This window comes from Sus scrofa, chromosome 15 (genome assembly GCF_000003025.6).
Source record: "Sus scrofa isolate TJ Tabasco breed Duroc chromosome 15, Sscrofa11.1, whole genome shotgun sequence".
Lineage (NCBI taxonomy): Eukaryota > Metazoa > Chordata > Mammalia > Artiodactyla > Suidae > Sus > Sus scrofa.
In genome coordinates this window covers 11,474,613-11,492,976 of record NC_010457.5, presented here as the reverse complement: position 1 = coordinate 11,492,976, position 18,364 = coordinate 11,474,613, and the positions used below count along the sequence as shown (strand labels likewise).

At 33.5% G+C, this 18,364-nt stretch overlaps 1 protein-coding gene across 1 annotated transcript in view; it reads right to left on the bottom strand.

Annotated features, from left to right (window-relative positions):
* LRP1B (LDL receptor related protein 1B) overlaps positions 1–18,364 on the bottom strand; it is a 1,887,165-nt gene that overhangs the window by 6,993 nt on the left and 1,861,808 nt on the right. The window contains 2 exon segments of the mRNA XM_021076285.1: positions 767–857; positions 11,164–11,240. Of these exon segments, the coding sequence (XP_020931944.1) occupies positions 767–857; positions 11,164–11,240 (168 nt within the window).

The following is an 18,364-nucleotide window of genomic DNA, read 5'->3' as shown; positions in this document are numbered from 1 at the left end:
AATTATGTTCTCAAATTACTTATATTTAAGAATAAAAAGTGCACTTGGAACTTATACTTTATAAGCAGTTAATACCACATTAGTTGAAACTGAATATTCACTAATCAATTACTGTTTTAAATTCTACTTTTTCCCTTTTGTTCTGAAAATTATCCCCCCCAAAATAGTGAAAAACAAACTTTGAAATTGTTTCCCATCCCCATGATAAGTAGATAAAATCTTCTTTTACATAATTCCAGCACTGACTCATAAACTCTAGGTTCCAGATAATAACTCCACAGACAATCAACTCCTTGTAGATCTTTATAAGCATATATTCATATAAGTTGAAATGAAACTTCCATTAATATATAAAATAAAAAATTAATAATTTGTGAATGAATACATGACCTATACAATACATAGTCATTATCATTCTATTGACTTCAGTAATCTTACGTATTAATATATTAAAATGTTCTTTAGAGACTCCTGCTGTTTCAGGGGAAAATGACCACAAATGCAAAATTCTACTGAAAGTTTAATATATTCCCTTGTTATTTTTGTAGGAATATATAAATGGAGCCATTTCATCAACATATCTACAAGGGAAAGGTTGTCTGAGTTATAATCACTTAAAATGAAACAGAGGGAAAAAAATGTTTCAAAAAACAATTCTACAGTTGGAATAAGTAAATCATATTTTAAGAAATTAAAAAATATCACTGTTTATACAACTATTTGTGCATTTATTTACTAACTGTTAGTCTAGAACATTGCATCTTACCTTCTTTTTCTTTTACAAAGCACTAAACCAATGACCAAGGTGGTTATCAAAGTCACTAAGAGGACAAGAGGCACAATAATGGCTATGCTTCCTGAAAAAGATATGAATGGATAGACGAAAACATAAATAAAATGAAGTAAAGACTGATATAACTGAACACTTTATTACACCAATCATTTGACCACTGACATAATAAAAATAAAGCTTAGACCAAACATCTAAATTCCTGGTTCATAAATACATTAATGGGGAGTTCCCGTTGTGGCTCAATGGTTACCGAAACCGACTAAAATCCATGAGGATGTGGCTTCGATCCCTGGCCTTGCTCACTGGGTTGGGGATGTGGCATTGCTGTGAGCTGTGGTGTAGGATGCAGACACAGCTCAGATCCTGCGTTGCTGTGGCCGTGGTGTAGGCCGGCGGCTGTAGCTCCGATTTGACCCCTAGCCTGGGAACTTCCATATGCTGTGGGAGCGGCCCTAAAAAGACAAAATAAATGAATACATTAATGAAAAATAACTTTCCTATTAAATACTTGACCTGCTGGAGATGTTTCTTTTTCTTTTCTTTTTTTTTTTTTTTTTTTTTTTTTTTGTCTTTTTGTCCTTTTTACGGCCACACCAGCGGCATATGGTATATGGAGTTTCCCACACTAGGGATCTAATTGGAGCTACAGCTGCCCCGTCTACACCTCAGCCATAGCGATGTCAGATCCGAGCTGCGTCTGCGACCTACACCGCAGCTCACAGCAACACTGGATCTTTAACCCACTGAGTGAGGCCAGGGATCGAACGTGCAACCCCATGGTTCCTAGTCGGATTCGTTTCTGCTGTGCCACAACGGGAACTCCCTGGAAATGTTTCTTTAACTATGTTTCATTTATATGTTACAATTAAATACCCTGAGGTTAGAAATACTGACTTTGTCAGTCTGAGCCTGATTCTCACCACACACATTTACTTGCAATGATGTAGGTAAATAAACTGTTACTGAATACACATATCCACAATTTCACTGGCCACATTTTCACCTTTTTTTTTTTTTTTTTTTTTCCTTTAGCTATAAATACTCTCTGGCCATGAGTTCATGTGGCAAGTTAGATGGAAGCAGGACAAAACAAAGTAACAACAGTGTTGGATTCAGATGGACATAGGCCTAAACATCAGCTTCACAAGTTACCTGAAGGGAGACCTTGGAAAGAAAATTTGAGGCTCATGCTCTTTACCCATTAAACAAAAATATGAAGACTTACCACATAGGGCTCTTAGCTTGATTCAACAAAATAGGGGGGCAAAGGTGATTGTCTTTTTAAAATTCTAGTTCCAGAATAGTTTTAGCAAACAGTATCTGGAGGTTTGTCTTATGTCTACTTTCCCTTTTTTCATATATTTATAAGAATGATCTTAGGTTGTATCACTTACATGCAAAATGGAATAAAAGATCTATGGAATGTATTTTCAAAAATGGTCGTAGAAAGTGGGTTTTAGTTTTATGCATCTGGGCATAGAGGAGAAAAAAAACTGAGGACAACCTCTGCCCTCTCCTCCTTTTTCTAGGTTGGCAGTAAGAGCCAAGAGCCATCACTCTTTTTTTCTCCCCCCAAGGAAGAGACAACCTTTACTGATGATGTGATCCATAGTAGGATATACCTAGGGTTCTTTGTCACTAATGCAGGAGGAAAACTGAATGCAAGGGTTGCCTAATAACAGGAGAGTAATAAGTAGTTCTTTCAAGTACCTAATGTTAATGTTTCCAACAGAAATACCTAGTTCCTGTAAGACAAAGCTTTTGTTTATTTGGAATAAGAGTCTGTTTGATTCTGTCAAATCAGCTCAATCACTGGCTAAAATAAGATACAAAGCGATACGTAAACTAATTGGAGTTTAATGTGAGGATCTTGAATGGTTCAGGAATAAAACATTGAGTTATAAATATATGAATTTTTTTCTGGAGTTCCTGTCATGGCTCAGAGGAAATGAATCTGACTAGCATCCGTAAGGATGCAGGTTCGATCCCTGGCCTTACTCAGTGGGTTAAGGATCTGGGATTGCCATGAGCTGTGGAGTAGTTCTCACACACGGCTTGGATCACCATTGCCATGGCTGTGGTGTAGACTGGGCAGCTGTGGCTCTGATTCGACCCCTAGCCTGGGAACCTCCATATGCTGCACGTGTGGCTCTAAAAAGACTAAATAAATAAATAAATAAATGAATTTTACTATGTATGCACATGTACCTGTAAAATACTGTGGCCGAAATTAATTGTAGCATTAAGTATAAAAAGTAGCTGCTTAGGGACTTTAACATAGAAATACAGATCAGTTTTAATAGCTTTAGCCACAAGGTACCTGTGTGATGTAGTCATATTGGAGATTATTTACTAAAATACCAAGAAGTCTTTAATAAGGAAACATCATATATATTAAGATAATCTTTCAATTTGGGACTTCAAAAATAACTTGTCTAAAATAACCAAATAACTCTCTTTATGCAAGAAAAAAATATGGCTTTCCTTCTCCATTCAGCTTCTAAAATGTAAAACATTTTATTTTTTTCATGTTGTTATTTATACAATTTAGTGAGTTTGATATTACATTATATCCTTGGCTTTGGGAAAGTGAACTTTATATGAATGTGTAATTTATTAGTAATTAATAGCAGTAGAGAATCTGGCACCTTGGATAGTAATTAACATTTGTTCACAAAATTTAAATACCAGTGAACAGCTTGGTTTCTTCATAAACTGACTTCAACTGATTGATCACAACTTTATAAATGTCCTCACTTCATTATTTATCTTTTTTTCTACTAAAATTGTGGTAAATTGGTATGTTTAAAATACTTACCAATACTGACTTTAAGGTATATAAAGTTACTTTCTCCTCAAATAAATTATATATCATTTAGAAAATTAGTTTTATTTGTTCTACATAATTTCTTTTACTCCTATTAGATAGAAATGCTGTTAATTATGCATGCTAGAAAACAAAGAACTTCATTTTTTTTTTTCTTTTTCCCATCGCAGATGGCAGCTCCAATCCCTTACTTTACAGCCCTCTGCTTACTATGTTTATGGAACCTATCAAGATAGTTGTGATAATGCTTGTGTAGCCAATAAATAATGCGGGGTAGCAATTTGGCAAATTTTTCACTTTTTTAATAAAATAGTTTATATTCATGGAAACAACTGACAACCATATATATTTTAAGAATACAATATAGGTGTTTATCAAAATAAGTATTTTTTCCAAGTAGTATATATGGCAGTAAATATCATATTTGTAACATATAACAGTCAAGATCTATTGCAAGTGATCTTTTTAAACAGTACATTGTTGGCAGACTGTTCTAAACAGATTTTTTTAAAGCACACTCTGAACTTGTTATTAGGTAAAGAGTATATCCCAACAACATTCTCACGGAAAATAGAGCCAATCTTTCCTTGCAACATTGTTCTGAAGCCTTGTTCTACAACATTTTTCCATTAGAAAGAAGAACTCTGTTATCAGTTTATGTTGAAGAGACCCCTTCAATGGGAGAAACAGCACAGCATCAAAACTGAGATAACAGACTCTAGATCTGGGCTAGCTGTTCAAATCTTGTCTCACTAGCAACATACACTTAGGCAAATTTTTTAACTCTGAGTTTACACATTTATAAGATGAGGTATTAATGAATATACACCTCCTTTAATGCAATGTAATGTATGTAGAATTACATTTATTACAAAGAAAGTGCCAATACATTTTATTAACTAATGCAAAATACGTAGCACCATATCACTCTGTGTATGCCTCTGTTTTGCACTTTTCATAATATAGAGATCAGTTTATTTGTAACTTAAGGACATGAACAATCTTTTTTTTGTAGATAGCACAGTTGCTAGGATATCATAGGGACCGTACATTCAGTTCTCATTTAGCATTCACTCTATTTTGCACGGGGGATAGAAATATCCCTCCTCTCATGTTGTTTGATATATATTAGAAGATGACAAACACAAGCGTTTGTTTAGCACAGTGTGATAAGCACTATTCTGGTGAAGGTATGCAATGCCCTGTGAACATGAAAGGGGGATATTCAACTAGATCTGTGCTAGAGGGGGAGGGCTTGACTGGAAGACTGAGGGATGCATCCTCTGTAGTCCCATGAAAGAGAATGAGGGTCAAGTGGAGAAGGAGATACTGAATTCATCTGGAGAGAGAAAAGATTAAGGAACAATAGACTGGAGAGTAGCGTGGACTTGTGGCTGTAGAAGAAAGCAAAGGGGACATTAGGAAAGGCTGTGGAAGCCACATACATGATCTGGGCATTTTTAGCCTTAAAAGAAAAAGAAAAAAGAAAGGATGATTTGTGTCTTTATTGTCATTATTCTAGAAGGTGGATCAAAGAAGATACTGCTGTGATGTATGTCAAAGAGCATTCTGCCCATTTTTCCTCTAGGAGTTTTTATAGTATCTGGCCTTATATTTACATTTTAATCCATTCTGAGTTTATTTTTGTCTGTTATTAGAGAGCATTTTAATTTCATTCTTTTATATGTAGTTGTCCAGTTTTTCCAGCTCCATTTATTGAAGAGGCTATCTTTCTTCCACTGTATGTTCTTGCCTCTTTGATCATAGATTAGTTGACCATAGGTGTTTGGGCTTATTTCTGGGCTTTCTATCCTGGCCCATAGATCCATATTTCTGTTTTTGTGCCAGTATCATATTGTTTTGATAACTATATGTTTGTAGTATTGTCTGAAGTCAGGAAGCCTGATTCCTCAATTTCCATTTTTCTTTTTCAATATTACTTTGGCTATTCAGGATCTCTTGTGTGTTCCATACACCTTTTAAAATCTTCTATTCTAGCTCTGAGAAGAATGTCCTTGGTTAATTTGATAGGGATTGCATTGAGCCTGTAGATTGCCTTGGGTAGTATATTTATTTTGACAATATTGATTCTTAAAATCCAAGAGCATGATATCTTTCCATCTGTTCATGTCATCTTTGATTTCTTTCATCAACATCTTATGGTTTTCAGAGTATAGGTCTTTTGTCTCTTTAGGTAGGTTTATTCTTAGATATTTTATTCATTTTGATGTGATGGTAAATGAGATGGCTTCTCTGATTTATCTTTCTGATCTTTTATTGTTAGTATATAGAAATGCAATGTATTTCTGTGCATTAATTTTGTATCCTGCAACTTTGCCAGATTTTTTTGTAAGTTCTAACAGTTTTCTGGTACTGTCTTTAGGGTTTTCTAGGTACAGTATCATATCATCTGCAAATGATGATAGTTTTACTTCTTTTCCAATTTGGATTCCTGTTACTTCTTTTTCTTCTCCAATTGCCAGGACTTTCAAAACTATGTTGAATAATAGTGGTGAAAGTGGACATCCTTGTCTTATTCTTGATCTTAGTGGAAATGTTTTCAATTTTTCACCATTGAGAAGGATGTTAGCTATGGGTTTTCATATATGGCTTGTATTATGTTGAGGTTCCCTTTATGCCCACTTTCTAGAGAGTTTTTATCAGAAATGGGTGCTCTATTATAACCCAGTGGGACCTAATTAAACTCAAAAGCTTTTGAACAGCAAAGGAAAACATTAAAAAAAATGAAAGGACAATACATAGAATGGGAGAAAATCTTTGCAAACAATTAAACAGGCAAGGGTCTAATCTCAAAAACACATAAACAACTCATGCAACTCAACAACAAAACAACCAAACAACCCAATTGAAAAATGGTCGTAAAACTCAAATAGATATTTCCATAAAGAATACATATGGATGGCCAACAAGTACATGAAAAATATTCAACATCACTAATTATTAGAGAAATGCAAATCAAAATCACAATGAGGTACCACCTCATAACAGTTGGAATTGGCTATCATTAATAAGTTAACAAATAATAAATGCTAGAGAGGGTATGGAGAAAAGGGTACCCTCCTACACTGTTGGTGGGAATGGAAACTGGTACAACTACTATCGAAAACAGTATGGAGGTAACTCAGAAAACCAAATATAGAACTACCATATGATCCAGCAATCCCACTTCTGGGCATATATTTGGACAAAACATTCATTCAAAAAATATGTTCATTCCGGCACTATTCATAATAGTTAAGATATGGAAACAATGTAAATGTCCATTGACAGATGAATGGATTAAGAAAATGTGATACACACACACACACACAATAGAATGCATATCAGCCATAAAAAATGACAAACTAATGCCATTTGCAGCAACATGGATGGAACTAGAGATTCTCATACTAAGAGAAGTAAGGCAAAAGAAAGACAACTACCATATGATACAACTTATTTGCGGAATCTAAAATATGGCACAGATGATCTTATCTAAAAAAACCAGAAATGATCAAGGCCAAGGAGAGGAAACTTGTGATCCCTGGTGGGAGGAGGAAGGGAGTGGGATGGATGGGCAGTAGGGTTTTTGGATGCAAACTGTTGTATTTGGAATGGGATGGGCAGTGGGGCCCTATTGTACAGCACGGGATCTGTGTGTGATTGGGTTACTTTTCTGTATAACAGATATTGAAGAAACATTGTAAATCAACTATAGTTTAATAAAAATGAATTAAGAAAAAAAGATGATGTTGAGGAAAATTTAGGAAGTAATACCTATTGAATATAAAAGAAGGTTAAGAGTGACAAGTGTGACTTGTGTGACCAAGTAGATTTTGCAGTCATTTATATAGACAAGAAGGCAAAATAAGGTGCATAAAATGTCTGGTTGAGTAGGGGAAGGGCATGAGATCATTTGGGGACATTTTGAGCTTCAGATTCCTGTGGAAAATAGATATATATAGATATAGACAGGGATGACCTTGCTCTGGTTACAGCAATTGTGCACTGGAATCTATGTCTCAGACTCAGGGGAGAAACTGGGGTGGAGGATATAAATTTTAGAGTAATTAACAAAGAGTTTAAAACTGAGGCCAAGGAATTATGGGTTAACAAGAAGCGTGTAGGCAGCTGTAAGTAGAGAGCTAGTTAACTAGAAGAGATAAAAAAGCAGTATCTCACAAAGAAGACGGAGTTGTTATAAGAGGCTGGGAGGGAAACCAGGAGGGTTGAGTGTCATGAAGTTTAAAAACAGAGGATCTTTTGTTTATTGGTTGAACTTAGAATGGACAAATACAATTACAATTGACCTCTTTTGAGAAGACAGGAGTAATCCCCTAACAAATATCACATTTCTGTTGTCACTACAGTAAAATACAGAATCACTTCATTCCTGCCCCACAAATTATATCTTTATCCTCCTTAACTGAAGCAGATATGAATAGCATAATTCAAACACTGAACAGCCACTCCCTTAAAACTTTAGGTACATTAAAAATAGGTATATTATTAAATATTTAATCATTCTTAGTTTAAAACTCTTCAAAATAACTTCAGAAAATTCAGACTAGCTTTTGCAAATGGAACCTAAGCAAAGAGTTATAGGATAAGAGATCTGCTTAATTCCACAGGCTGATTTTTAGATACTTTAAACATCAAGGGCCAGAAAACAAGATATGACTAATCAGAGATGATTAAGAAAGCTGTTCATTAATTAGAAGGGTAAATCTCTGTGCCAGCTGATGGCAGATATGCTGACAAAGATGGTACAATCCTGCTTGTCCCAAGGTCCAATAATAATGGAATGTTTCACTGTAAGTGGAAATGCAGATTTGAAAACACATTCCTAAACACATCATACTTACTAAGCAGATGACTTCTGTCCCAGTTTGAGGAACATCTGACAACCATTCCAAACTGCTGGAGTTAAGCTGAGACAATAAAATTGACCCTTCTACCTTAGGAGGTTGGTTCGCAGGCTGGGGTCTAACTGAAGCTACAGCTGCTGGCCTACACCACAGCCACAGCAATGCCAGATCCGAGCCATGTCTGCTACCTACAACACAGCCCACGGCAACACTGGATCCTTAACCCACTGAGTGAGGCCAAGGATCAAACCCGCAACCTCATGGTTCCTAGTTGGATTAGTTTCTGCTGTGCCATGAAGGGAACTCTGTAAGAATCGATTCAACTACCTTTTCTCTCCTTTCAGTTATTGAGGCAAGTTTCTCTAAGCACAAATGTCTGATGATAAGTACCTTTTAATAGAGGCATTATTTGGTCAACTTTGCTCAAATTTGAGATAATTTGGCGTTTGAATAGCTAATAGCCCTTTCCATGTGCATTGATATGTCCATTAAATTTAATGACTTTAAATCACTGATGGAAGAAAGAGCATTAGAATCTTCGGAAAAAGGGTTACAGCTACTTGCAACTCTTCCTTCCATGTGATAGTTCCTATTTTAGAATTATAGGAATTTTTCATAACAGAACTTGTTGCCCATGCAAGCGGTTGGAAACATGACCCTCCTATAAAAATATCTGACGTGACACTCCTCAAAACCATATTCCAAACACCAAACATTCCCTTGTAGATGGACCTTATATATAAATTGAAAATTCAGTTGACATTCTACTCTGTTTACTTCTTTCCTTTCAGAGAGACTTATCAATACATAAAAAATTTTGAATCTTTAAAAGTTTAAATTTCTAATTTATCTTCAATAATTGAGGAATTACCATAAAAGAAAGGCTAACATACCAAGTCTTCATGAATTCTCAACTTATTATTTCAGTATGTTCTACAGGTTGGTAATTTGAATACTTTTTTTCATTCAAAAATGCACTAAATAATGGCTGAGTTTTATAACTAGTGCACAAGGAGTTCCCTGGGGGTCTAATGGCTAAGGATCTGGTATTGTCAGTCCTGTCGCTTGGTTTCAACCCCTGGCCTGGGGACTTTTTCATTCTTCTGGTGTGGCAAAAATAATTGAGAAAAAAAAAAAAAACTATTTCACATAATCATAAAAACTAGTATTCCTCCAGAATTATTAGTATTAATACGAGTATGATCCTGGGAAGAGGGAGAAGGGAGTATTATTTTTTTCTCTTCCTCTCCTTTTGCAACATCAAATTTGGCAAGGTATATTTTTCTATCTCTACTACATTTTATGGACCGATTCCTCAAATCTTAGGGCCCTATTCCTACTATTATGTGTCCATAGTTTGCTAAGGCCTTCTCTCTTCCCTTCCTAAGGACAACACACAAATTCTAAGGTAAACCCCAAAAACTCTATGACCAGAATTATTTATCTTACCTCTCCAATTCAAATACTTATTTCTAGGTTATTTATTCTAGACATATTTGCCATTTTTCAAAGATGCTTATCCTTACTAGCCCAAGTTAATCTTTAGATGGTGAAATTTCGAACAATGTCACTTGAAGAATTTCAAGCAATGATAAATTATTTGGGGGCAGGAGCAACAAGGAAGTAGATCAGCAAACAGTGGGTGCCTACATTTAAGGCAAAAAAATCATACACTTTTAATTTTGATAACGTCTTTTTTTACAAGACCAGTGCTCTAACCCTTGAGCTATAGGGCCTATGACTTTTTAAAAATAAATTACATAATAGATTTTTTTTTGTTTTGTCTTCATGTATGCTCTTTTAGGACTAGAGAAAAATTAAGTAAGCATTCATAAATCAAAACATTCATAAATCATAAATAAAATTATTTTTCTCTTCAAGAATATACTGCCCCATTTGATAGATATTATAGATTTCTTTTCCAAAACTTTTCCGCCCATTAGTGATAACGTGTGAATTGCGAAATTTTACTTCAGACTATTATTTTGAAAATCTTCATAAAATCATTTAAAACTGTTGTAAAATACACAAATAGACACAAAATGTTGATATGGATTAATTTCAAATCAGGGACCTGTCCTAAAATTATAGCTACCCAAAAAATTTTATAAAACATTGAGCTATATTTTAATACACTTCAAAACCAGTATTTTAAATACAAGGAAGCAATAAATCAACTACAATCCTAATTAAAAAATGCTTGTTAACATACTTTGCTTTGGAACTAACCTTTCATTTGTTTTTCCATAACACATTGAAATTCACTCCAAGAAAAATACATTTTGCTCTCATAAAAACATGGAATTGTTTTTCTTCCTGGAACATTCTCACATTCACTGTAATATCTGCAGCCTTTGCAGCTGATGTGAATTTCTTAAGAAAAGCTTATGCTAGGTTTGCAGATGTGTGTTCTGAAAACTGTCAAAGTTTGAGATGAACTCTTACAGCTAAAAAGAGCACATAGTCCTGGATCCTTTCACCAGGTGAGAGCTCAGTGCTTTATCTTTAAAAAAAAAACAAAAACAAAAAAAAACCCCACATGGGTTGTAATGGATCTCTTGCAAAATTCTATTAAAGAGAGTTTTCTAAGACTCAATTCCTTCAATAATGATATAAAAAGAAAAAAATATTTCTGTACATGTGGAATACCCAAGATATTAATCTGAGAAACTTACTTGTGCTGATATGATCAGACTTGCTGCTCTTTGGGGCTGGCCTCTCACATTGTGTACCTGACCAGTTGGTGGAGCATCTAGGAAGATAAAAAAAACAAACAAAATCAGTGAGGAACAAAGCCCATAAGTCTGCTAATGCAGTAGCTTCAACCAAATGAAATGAAGGAAGAGCCAGCCATCACAGATTCATGAATGTTAGATAGAGATTTCTGCTAATTTCCTGCATATTGTCAGTATGCTGAGGGTAACTTCAATTAGACTTCACCTGTTAAAATACTTCTAAAAATTTAGGTTTACAGTCATTTTTCTTTCTTCTCTGTTAAACTTAGAATTGGCATATTTTGTAGCAAAATTGAAATTTTAACTAAGAACTGAAATTAATTTGAGAAATACTGAAAATTACAAATTATTACTATAAAAATTGAATTTCCTTGTCGAGCAAATGCTTCTTTATTAAGTGTCCATAATTTTTTCTGGTTCTAAATTCCAAGTGGAACTAATTACCCAATAGCAAATGGTCATCTGTTTCATAATTCAAGCTGCAAAATTTTTATTCTTCTGATAAGAGATAGGGAATATAGATAGTACTTTCCCTTTTAAAATCATATTTCTAATACCATGAAATCAAGAGAATATGCCCAAGTTTTTATTCTGAGACATTTTCTTCCCCACATAAGAGCCATGACACCATGCTGAGAAGTCTAGCAGAGGATTAAAGTAATAGATCTGAATTTTTTTTTTTTTTTTTTTTTTGGTCTTTTTGCCTTTTCTAGGGCCGCTCCCACGGTATATGGAGATTCCCAGGCTAGGGGTCTATAGCCACCGGCCTATGCCAGAGCCACAGCAACATGGGATCCGAGCCGCGTCTGCAACCTACACCACAGCTCATGGCAACGCCGGATCCTTAACCCACAGAGCAAGGGCAGGGACCGAACCCGCAACCTCATGGTTCCTAGTCCGATTCGTTAACCACTGAGCCACGACAGGAACTCCACTAATAGATCTGATTAAAATTATTCATTTAAATATAAACCACAGCCCTATAATTAGCTGGTTGCAACAACATAAATGCTGAAATGGTTTCAGCTATATTTGAACAATGTCTATTGGCTAACACAACATGCCTTCGTGCCTCTGTCAGAGAAAATCCATAGAGAAACCATTTAATTGGCTTTAGTTCTTATATAAAATGACTGTCAAATATCACCGTATCAAGAATAGTTGTACACAATAAAGTAACAGCTTCCAGGAACATTCCAAGTAGATCTCTTTGGGCATGACAGCCAAACTAAATAACTGCAATTTCTAGGTCTCTGCCAATTCCATCATAGCCAATTCAGATAGCTAAAGCTGTTTTTGGAACTAGGCTTCTATGATGCCATGTGAACTATTTGAAGTATTGTGAAGAAAGTAATGGGTGTCCTAAAACATAGGCAAAATCTTATAAAATCATCATTGTTGACAAATTATACAATTTATTTCATAAAACCATATATTAACTTCAGCATAATTGACAATAATGTTACTATTCAAAAATATAGTTATTTGATTAATAATGACATAAAACTACGAGTATGGAGCATGATTTCAATGAAAATTAATATCATTTATTATTATTAGGTCATCACTCATGCATTATCTTAACTTTTATTACAATCCTTTATTAAAAGCTTATGTATATTTTATCTTTTATTATATTTATTTTACAACATACTACAAGTAAATCATTAAAATAGGTAAATAAATTTTAAAGGCAGTCTATGACTGTGTATATTATTGAAGTGAAATAATGAAATAAGCATATTTCAAATAATTATAAAAAAGTTAACAACTAATAAAATCACTGATTTTTAAAAATCATTTCTTTTCTTTCTTAGTTGTGGTCTTGGGGACAAATGATCTAGAAAATTGTTTCAATTCTTCACAGGGTCTAATTTTTGACACAGCCCATAGATAATTCAAAATAAGATGTTTAGGCAGATTTTGCTAACATATTGTTAAAGTGAATTCTAAGCATTGAAAAATTCTTTGTTTTACATAGCTTTACACTTGTCAAATCTTCCTAATTGACCACTGAGGATTTTTTACCTGCTCCAATGAAGAAAACAATACTGACTGTATTTTATTTAACAATTATTTAATAATTTTATTATATAACTAATTGTACAAAGCTATTTTATGCAATTGTATTGAAATGTTGATTAAAGTATCAAAATTTGCTCTTTATATTACCTTCTTTGATTAAAAACAATAATAACAATAGCAACATAAGGCAGGGTTTATGTTGAATCAGAGAAAGGACTGGAGATACATTTGTTATGTTCCTAGAAATAAAAACTGCTGGGGCTCATCATTACACTCAGATACTTGGAAAGTCAAAATATGGAATTGCTCAGGCATTGCAGGATTAAATACTAATTGGTCATATGTTCTGATATGAACATTATGTGTTTTAGTATTTTAGGAAGCTATTACAAATATGCTTTTAGAACTCCAGAAGGACAGAGAGAGATTTTTACACAAAAAATGATAGTGTATTTTTATTCCAAACTCTGAACTTATTTAAATAGGATAGGTGTTACTAACAGTATTGACTAATTTTATATTTTATCCACAGTTTGGAACCCAGTATTTATATTAGATAAAATAAATAACTTGCTAGTGGTCACAATGCTTTTCTTCTCTTTTATATTGTGGAAGCACATTTAAATTCCTAATTTCCTATTTTACTTATTACACATGGGAAATAACTCTTGAACATTGTGCAGGAGAATTAATTAATTTTAACAGTTCTACATCTTAATCAGCTGATGATCACCTTGCAATTGTCCTTATACTCCTTATAAAATCATGTTTTATGGCCAAAGATAAAATATGTTCCACTCATCTACATTTGTTCCAGTCTTAAAAAAAAAATCTCTTTTGAGATATTAAATCAAATAGAAGTCATTATTCTTGTTGCCTACCTTACAAAATTACAACTTAAGGCATTTGCTGCTCCATGAGTTCTTCCTCCAATGGTTGATTTAAGACCAAGTATTTTTACCATCTTTATAGAAATTCATAAATCTTCATAGTATGAGTATACTATGATAATCAAGGCCATTAATGGCAGAGAACTTAAGAATTGAAATGTGTGTGAATCATCACAATTTCCTGTCAAATTCCACATTGAATCATTTACATAATCACACTGACTTTAAGATTTCTGGCATCTGTCTCTTTGTCATTGTTCTCTAAGAAAAATCCATAGTCCATGCCCCTGGTCATCTTTTAATCTGTATTGTTGCAATCCCCTGCTCCTTGCCCCACATCCTTGGACAATTAATTATCTTCGAGTTTGTCCTGCATGGGCCTCCCAAGAAATCCTACTTTTTTCTTACTATCACAAACATCTGTATGTCATTCCTCTTAAACTTATTCTACATTTTTCCCCCACTGCCATTTAGCTTAGTACAATGAAAATTAGCTTCTTTTCTTATGTGTTGATCACTATACCACTCTGAATTATTTAACTTTTTAAACACTTTCATGAATTTTTAACAAAGTATTGTTGGATCATGGATAGATAGGTAGATGGATAGATGATAGATTCTTAATTATTTACAATTGTTTAATCCTTCTTTTCATGTTATAATACGGTGATATTTCTATCAGGTTTTTAAGTCAATAGCTGCCTTGTATAGAGCTATTAATTTAATAATGTTTTTGATTTCTCCCCTTCTCTCCAAGGCCAGTGACATTAAGAAGAAAGTTGTTTATTGTTACATCATATTCCTAATCTTTTCCTTTCAACTTTCATTATGGCTATGGGTATAAAATGTTTAATTACAACACGTTTTATAATTTTTTCCTTTATTACTAGGTTAGACTAATGGTTATCAAACTGAAAGAAAATGTGTTAAATTTTAAAACCTGGAGTTCCATATACAAGTGCTTTTCATTGAACAGCTTGGGTTTGTGGCCAGAAATCTGCATTTTAACAAAGTGACTTTGATGCAAGTGATTCACAAATTAAACTTTAAGAAGTATTTGAGATAAATTATATCCCCACAGACTTTGTTTCTATACCAAATATTATTCAATCTTTTTTTTTTTAATTTTTAGGATGGGAAAAATAGTATGCCTACCAAAGTATTGGTTTAAAAGGTTAAATGACATTAGCAGAAGTTGTTAATATAGTACCTGAAAACCTGAGTGGATTTTGTTTTGGGTAACTAATTCTCATCTGAATGTTACTAGGTGAAATATGTGGAAGTTAACTTGTGTTCAACAGTGTGTGCAATTATTGTATAGTCAACAATATTCTCTTTTGATTGTAATTTTCTGTAGTGGGGGAATATCCTTGTGTAAAGGCAATAACCTAGGAGATATTACTGTACTTTCTGACTATCGAAATAAATTTTATTTTTATAAGGGAATAAAACATAATCTTTAAAAAGGAACAGTTTTTACAATTAAAAGCACACGACATATAATTAAACTGGCCAAAATAATGAAAGCTCTGAAGTAATAGAGCGATTTTTACAAAAAGAATTGAAATCATATATAAAACACTGAAGGTGTATTAAAATCTTAGGTATTGTCTTTCACTGTAGCAATGATCAACTTATGTGACTACTCATGTCATTTTGTGGAAATGTGGTCTAGAGTCACCTGATCTGGGAGGACTTCAAAATAAACTAATGAGATTAATATCTGCTGCCTCTTTTGATCAGATTTAAAGGTCATGGAATTCTTCTGACCAAAGTGAAATTCAAAAGTGAACCTAAAGCAATTTTAAATTGAATTTCTCCTTTTATATGCTAGGCTGCCATTATTAACCAAGATGATGGAGATATTCAGAAAGAAAAATCTTTTAATATACCCTTTTCTTCTAAACACCGGGAAGGAAAATATGACCCAAAGGGATTAAAGAAGTCTTAGAAAATTGTGCATAGTGCCATGCATGTTTTGGTGCTCAAAAAAAACTTTCATTCAATAAAAATAAAAAATATGAATACATTTTGGGCATAGATTTATATAATAGTATTTTTGTACAGTGATGAAAATGCAAAATATATTTTTTTTTCTAAATAGTTCCACAAATTTCATTCTTTTGGTGTAAGAACATGACTACATTTGCAAGGCATTCTTAACTTTAAAGCGCTACACTCTATGTAGCCGCTAGCACCTTTTATGTCTTCTTCTTGCAGACAGTAGTATTGTAAAATGCAAAAACTTTTATTGCATTTGGAATGGATATTTAGATATTAATTCACCAGTCTGTTAATTTTAAAACATTTTTTCATCTATTATTGTTTCACAATCTTCTGAGATAAAATTATTTCATCTATACATAAATATTTATAATTTTTAACATGCTTCAAAATTTTTCTATCCTAATCTGGATGTAAAATTTTGCATAAGGTTCAATTAACATTTACTAAACTCTGTACCATGTCCTAGAATAAGTATTTTCATGTGAGAAGTATTCTTATTCAGCTTCTATAATAACCCATGAGTTGGAATTATTCATCATCTGAAATGAAGAAATGCATGTTCAAATGATTTACCTGAAAAAGCATAGTTAATAAGCTGTAGAAATAAAACCTGGAGATATTATGATCCTTCTAATTCAACACAGAAGTAGGAAAATACTTTTCCCCTTTCTCTCATGTGCAAGAGAATACCAGTCCCTTAATAAGAAAGTAGTAATATTATCTGAACAAATGAAAACCAATGCATTTTTTAAGCAGTAAAATTGTTAGAATTACCACATTGGCTCAGACCTGTGGTTAGTAATGCCTGACATTCTGTCTTGGGCAGTGACAGCAAAGGACATGTTATTAAAGGTTGTTAATATCCTTCTTGATATCAACTTCATATGTTTGTGTTGTTTTCAAAATACTGTAGATGTGTCTAAAATCCCTTTAAAGATCCAACAAGTATAAATTTATATATATTATTATTCAGTACAATTTTGAACTTCCACAACAATTTATGTTTCACTCATTTTACACACACACACACAGCTTTGTACTACAATTTCTATTCATTCACTACTACCATCCAAATTTGACTGTTACTGTATACCTATGAAATAATGACTAAAGTTTCAGATTGGTTTTCCAATATAATGGGCTGGATTCCTCAGGGAATTTATTCAGTATTTTTTTTAAGGAACATTTAAATTTCTTGTCTCAATCCTTCTTATAAGAATATCTATGCTCGGATAAAATTGCTTCTATACTGTATTTCATCCTTGTGTAGAGACCACAAAAACTATAAGTCCCCATCTGAGTGACACAACCATGTTTGTTTCTTCCATGACAAGAACCTCCATTTGTCACCCATTTTCCTTTTTCCATTGAAATGGAAGGAATGAATCAGCGGTGGGGAATTTGATGCAGATTTTATGCACCTAAAACAGAGAAATTACACTCCTTTTGCCTTTTAGAAACAAATAGCTTACAATACTTTTCCTTCACTCAACTGCACCCTGAACACAATTACTGTGAGTTAAAGATTATGCTAAGCACCTGATATTCTCCTGATACTTTCCTACTTTTTTTCATAATCCCTGAAAAACAGACTCTTTCGCAAGTACACCTGTTTTAGGAAAGGTCAGAACACGATAACCTAGAGGATCATCAGGACTATGCCAAAATCTCCTGATGCCAGATCTGTCGACTAGAAGTCTCCAAAAGAAAGAAGAATGTGTTCCTGCACTAACACTTAACACGGATTCTTACCCAAAGCCTTGGTTTCTCCTTCAAGATTATAAAACATTATTCATTTTTTCCCCAAGGGAGGGCACAGTTTTAAAGCATGAGCCTGCTGTGGTCTCTTGCCTCACAAAGCAATAAAAGCTACTCCTTTCTCCTTCACCCAGAACTCTGGCTTCTACACTTCTATTTGGCACCAGTGTAGAGAGGCCATGTTCAGCAACATTATTTCTTCATAGCAGTAGCTAGATATTATTCTGCTTTGTTTTCTTCAAAAAACTTAAGGTAGTATCTTAAATTTTGTTTGTTATAATAAGAATACATGATTCAACTCTATAATTTTATATTACAATGCCTAGTTTTAAAATACTACATTAAATCATTGTGTTACCTAGTATTGGTAAAATTGGTATGACAAAACCAATCTTACTTTAATATTAAGGAAATCTGACCAGAAAGTTTTTGATTTCTGAGAAGGGTTAGTGTGATGAAAT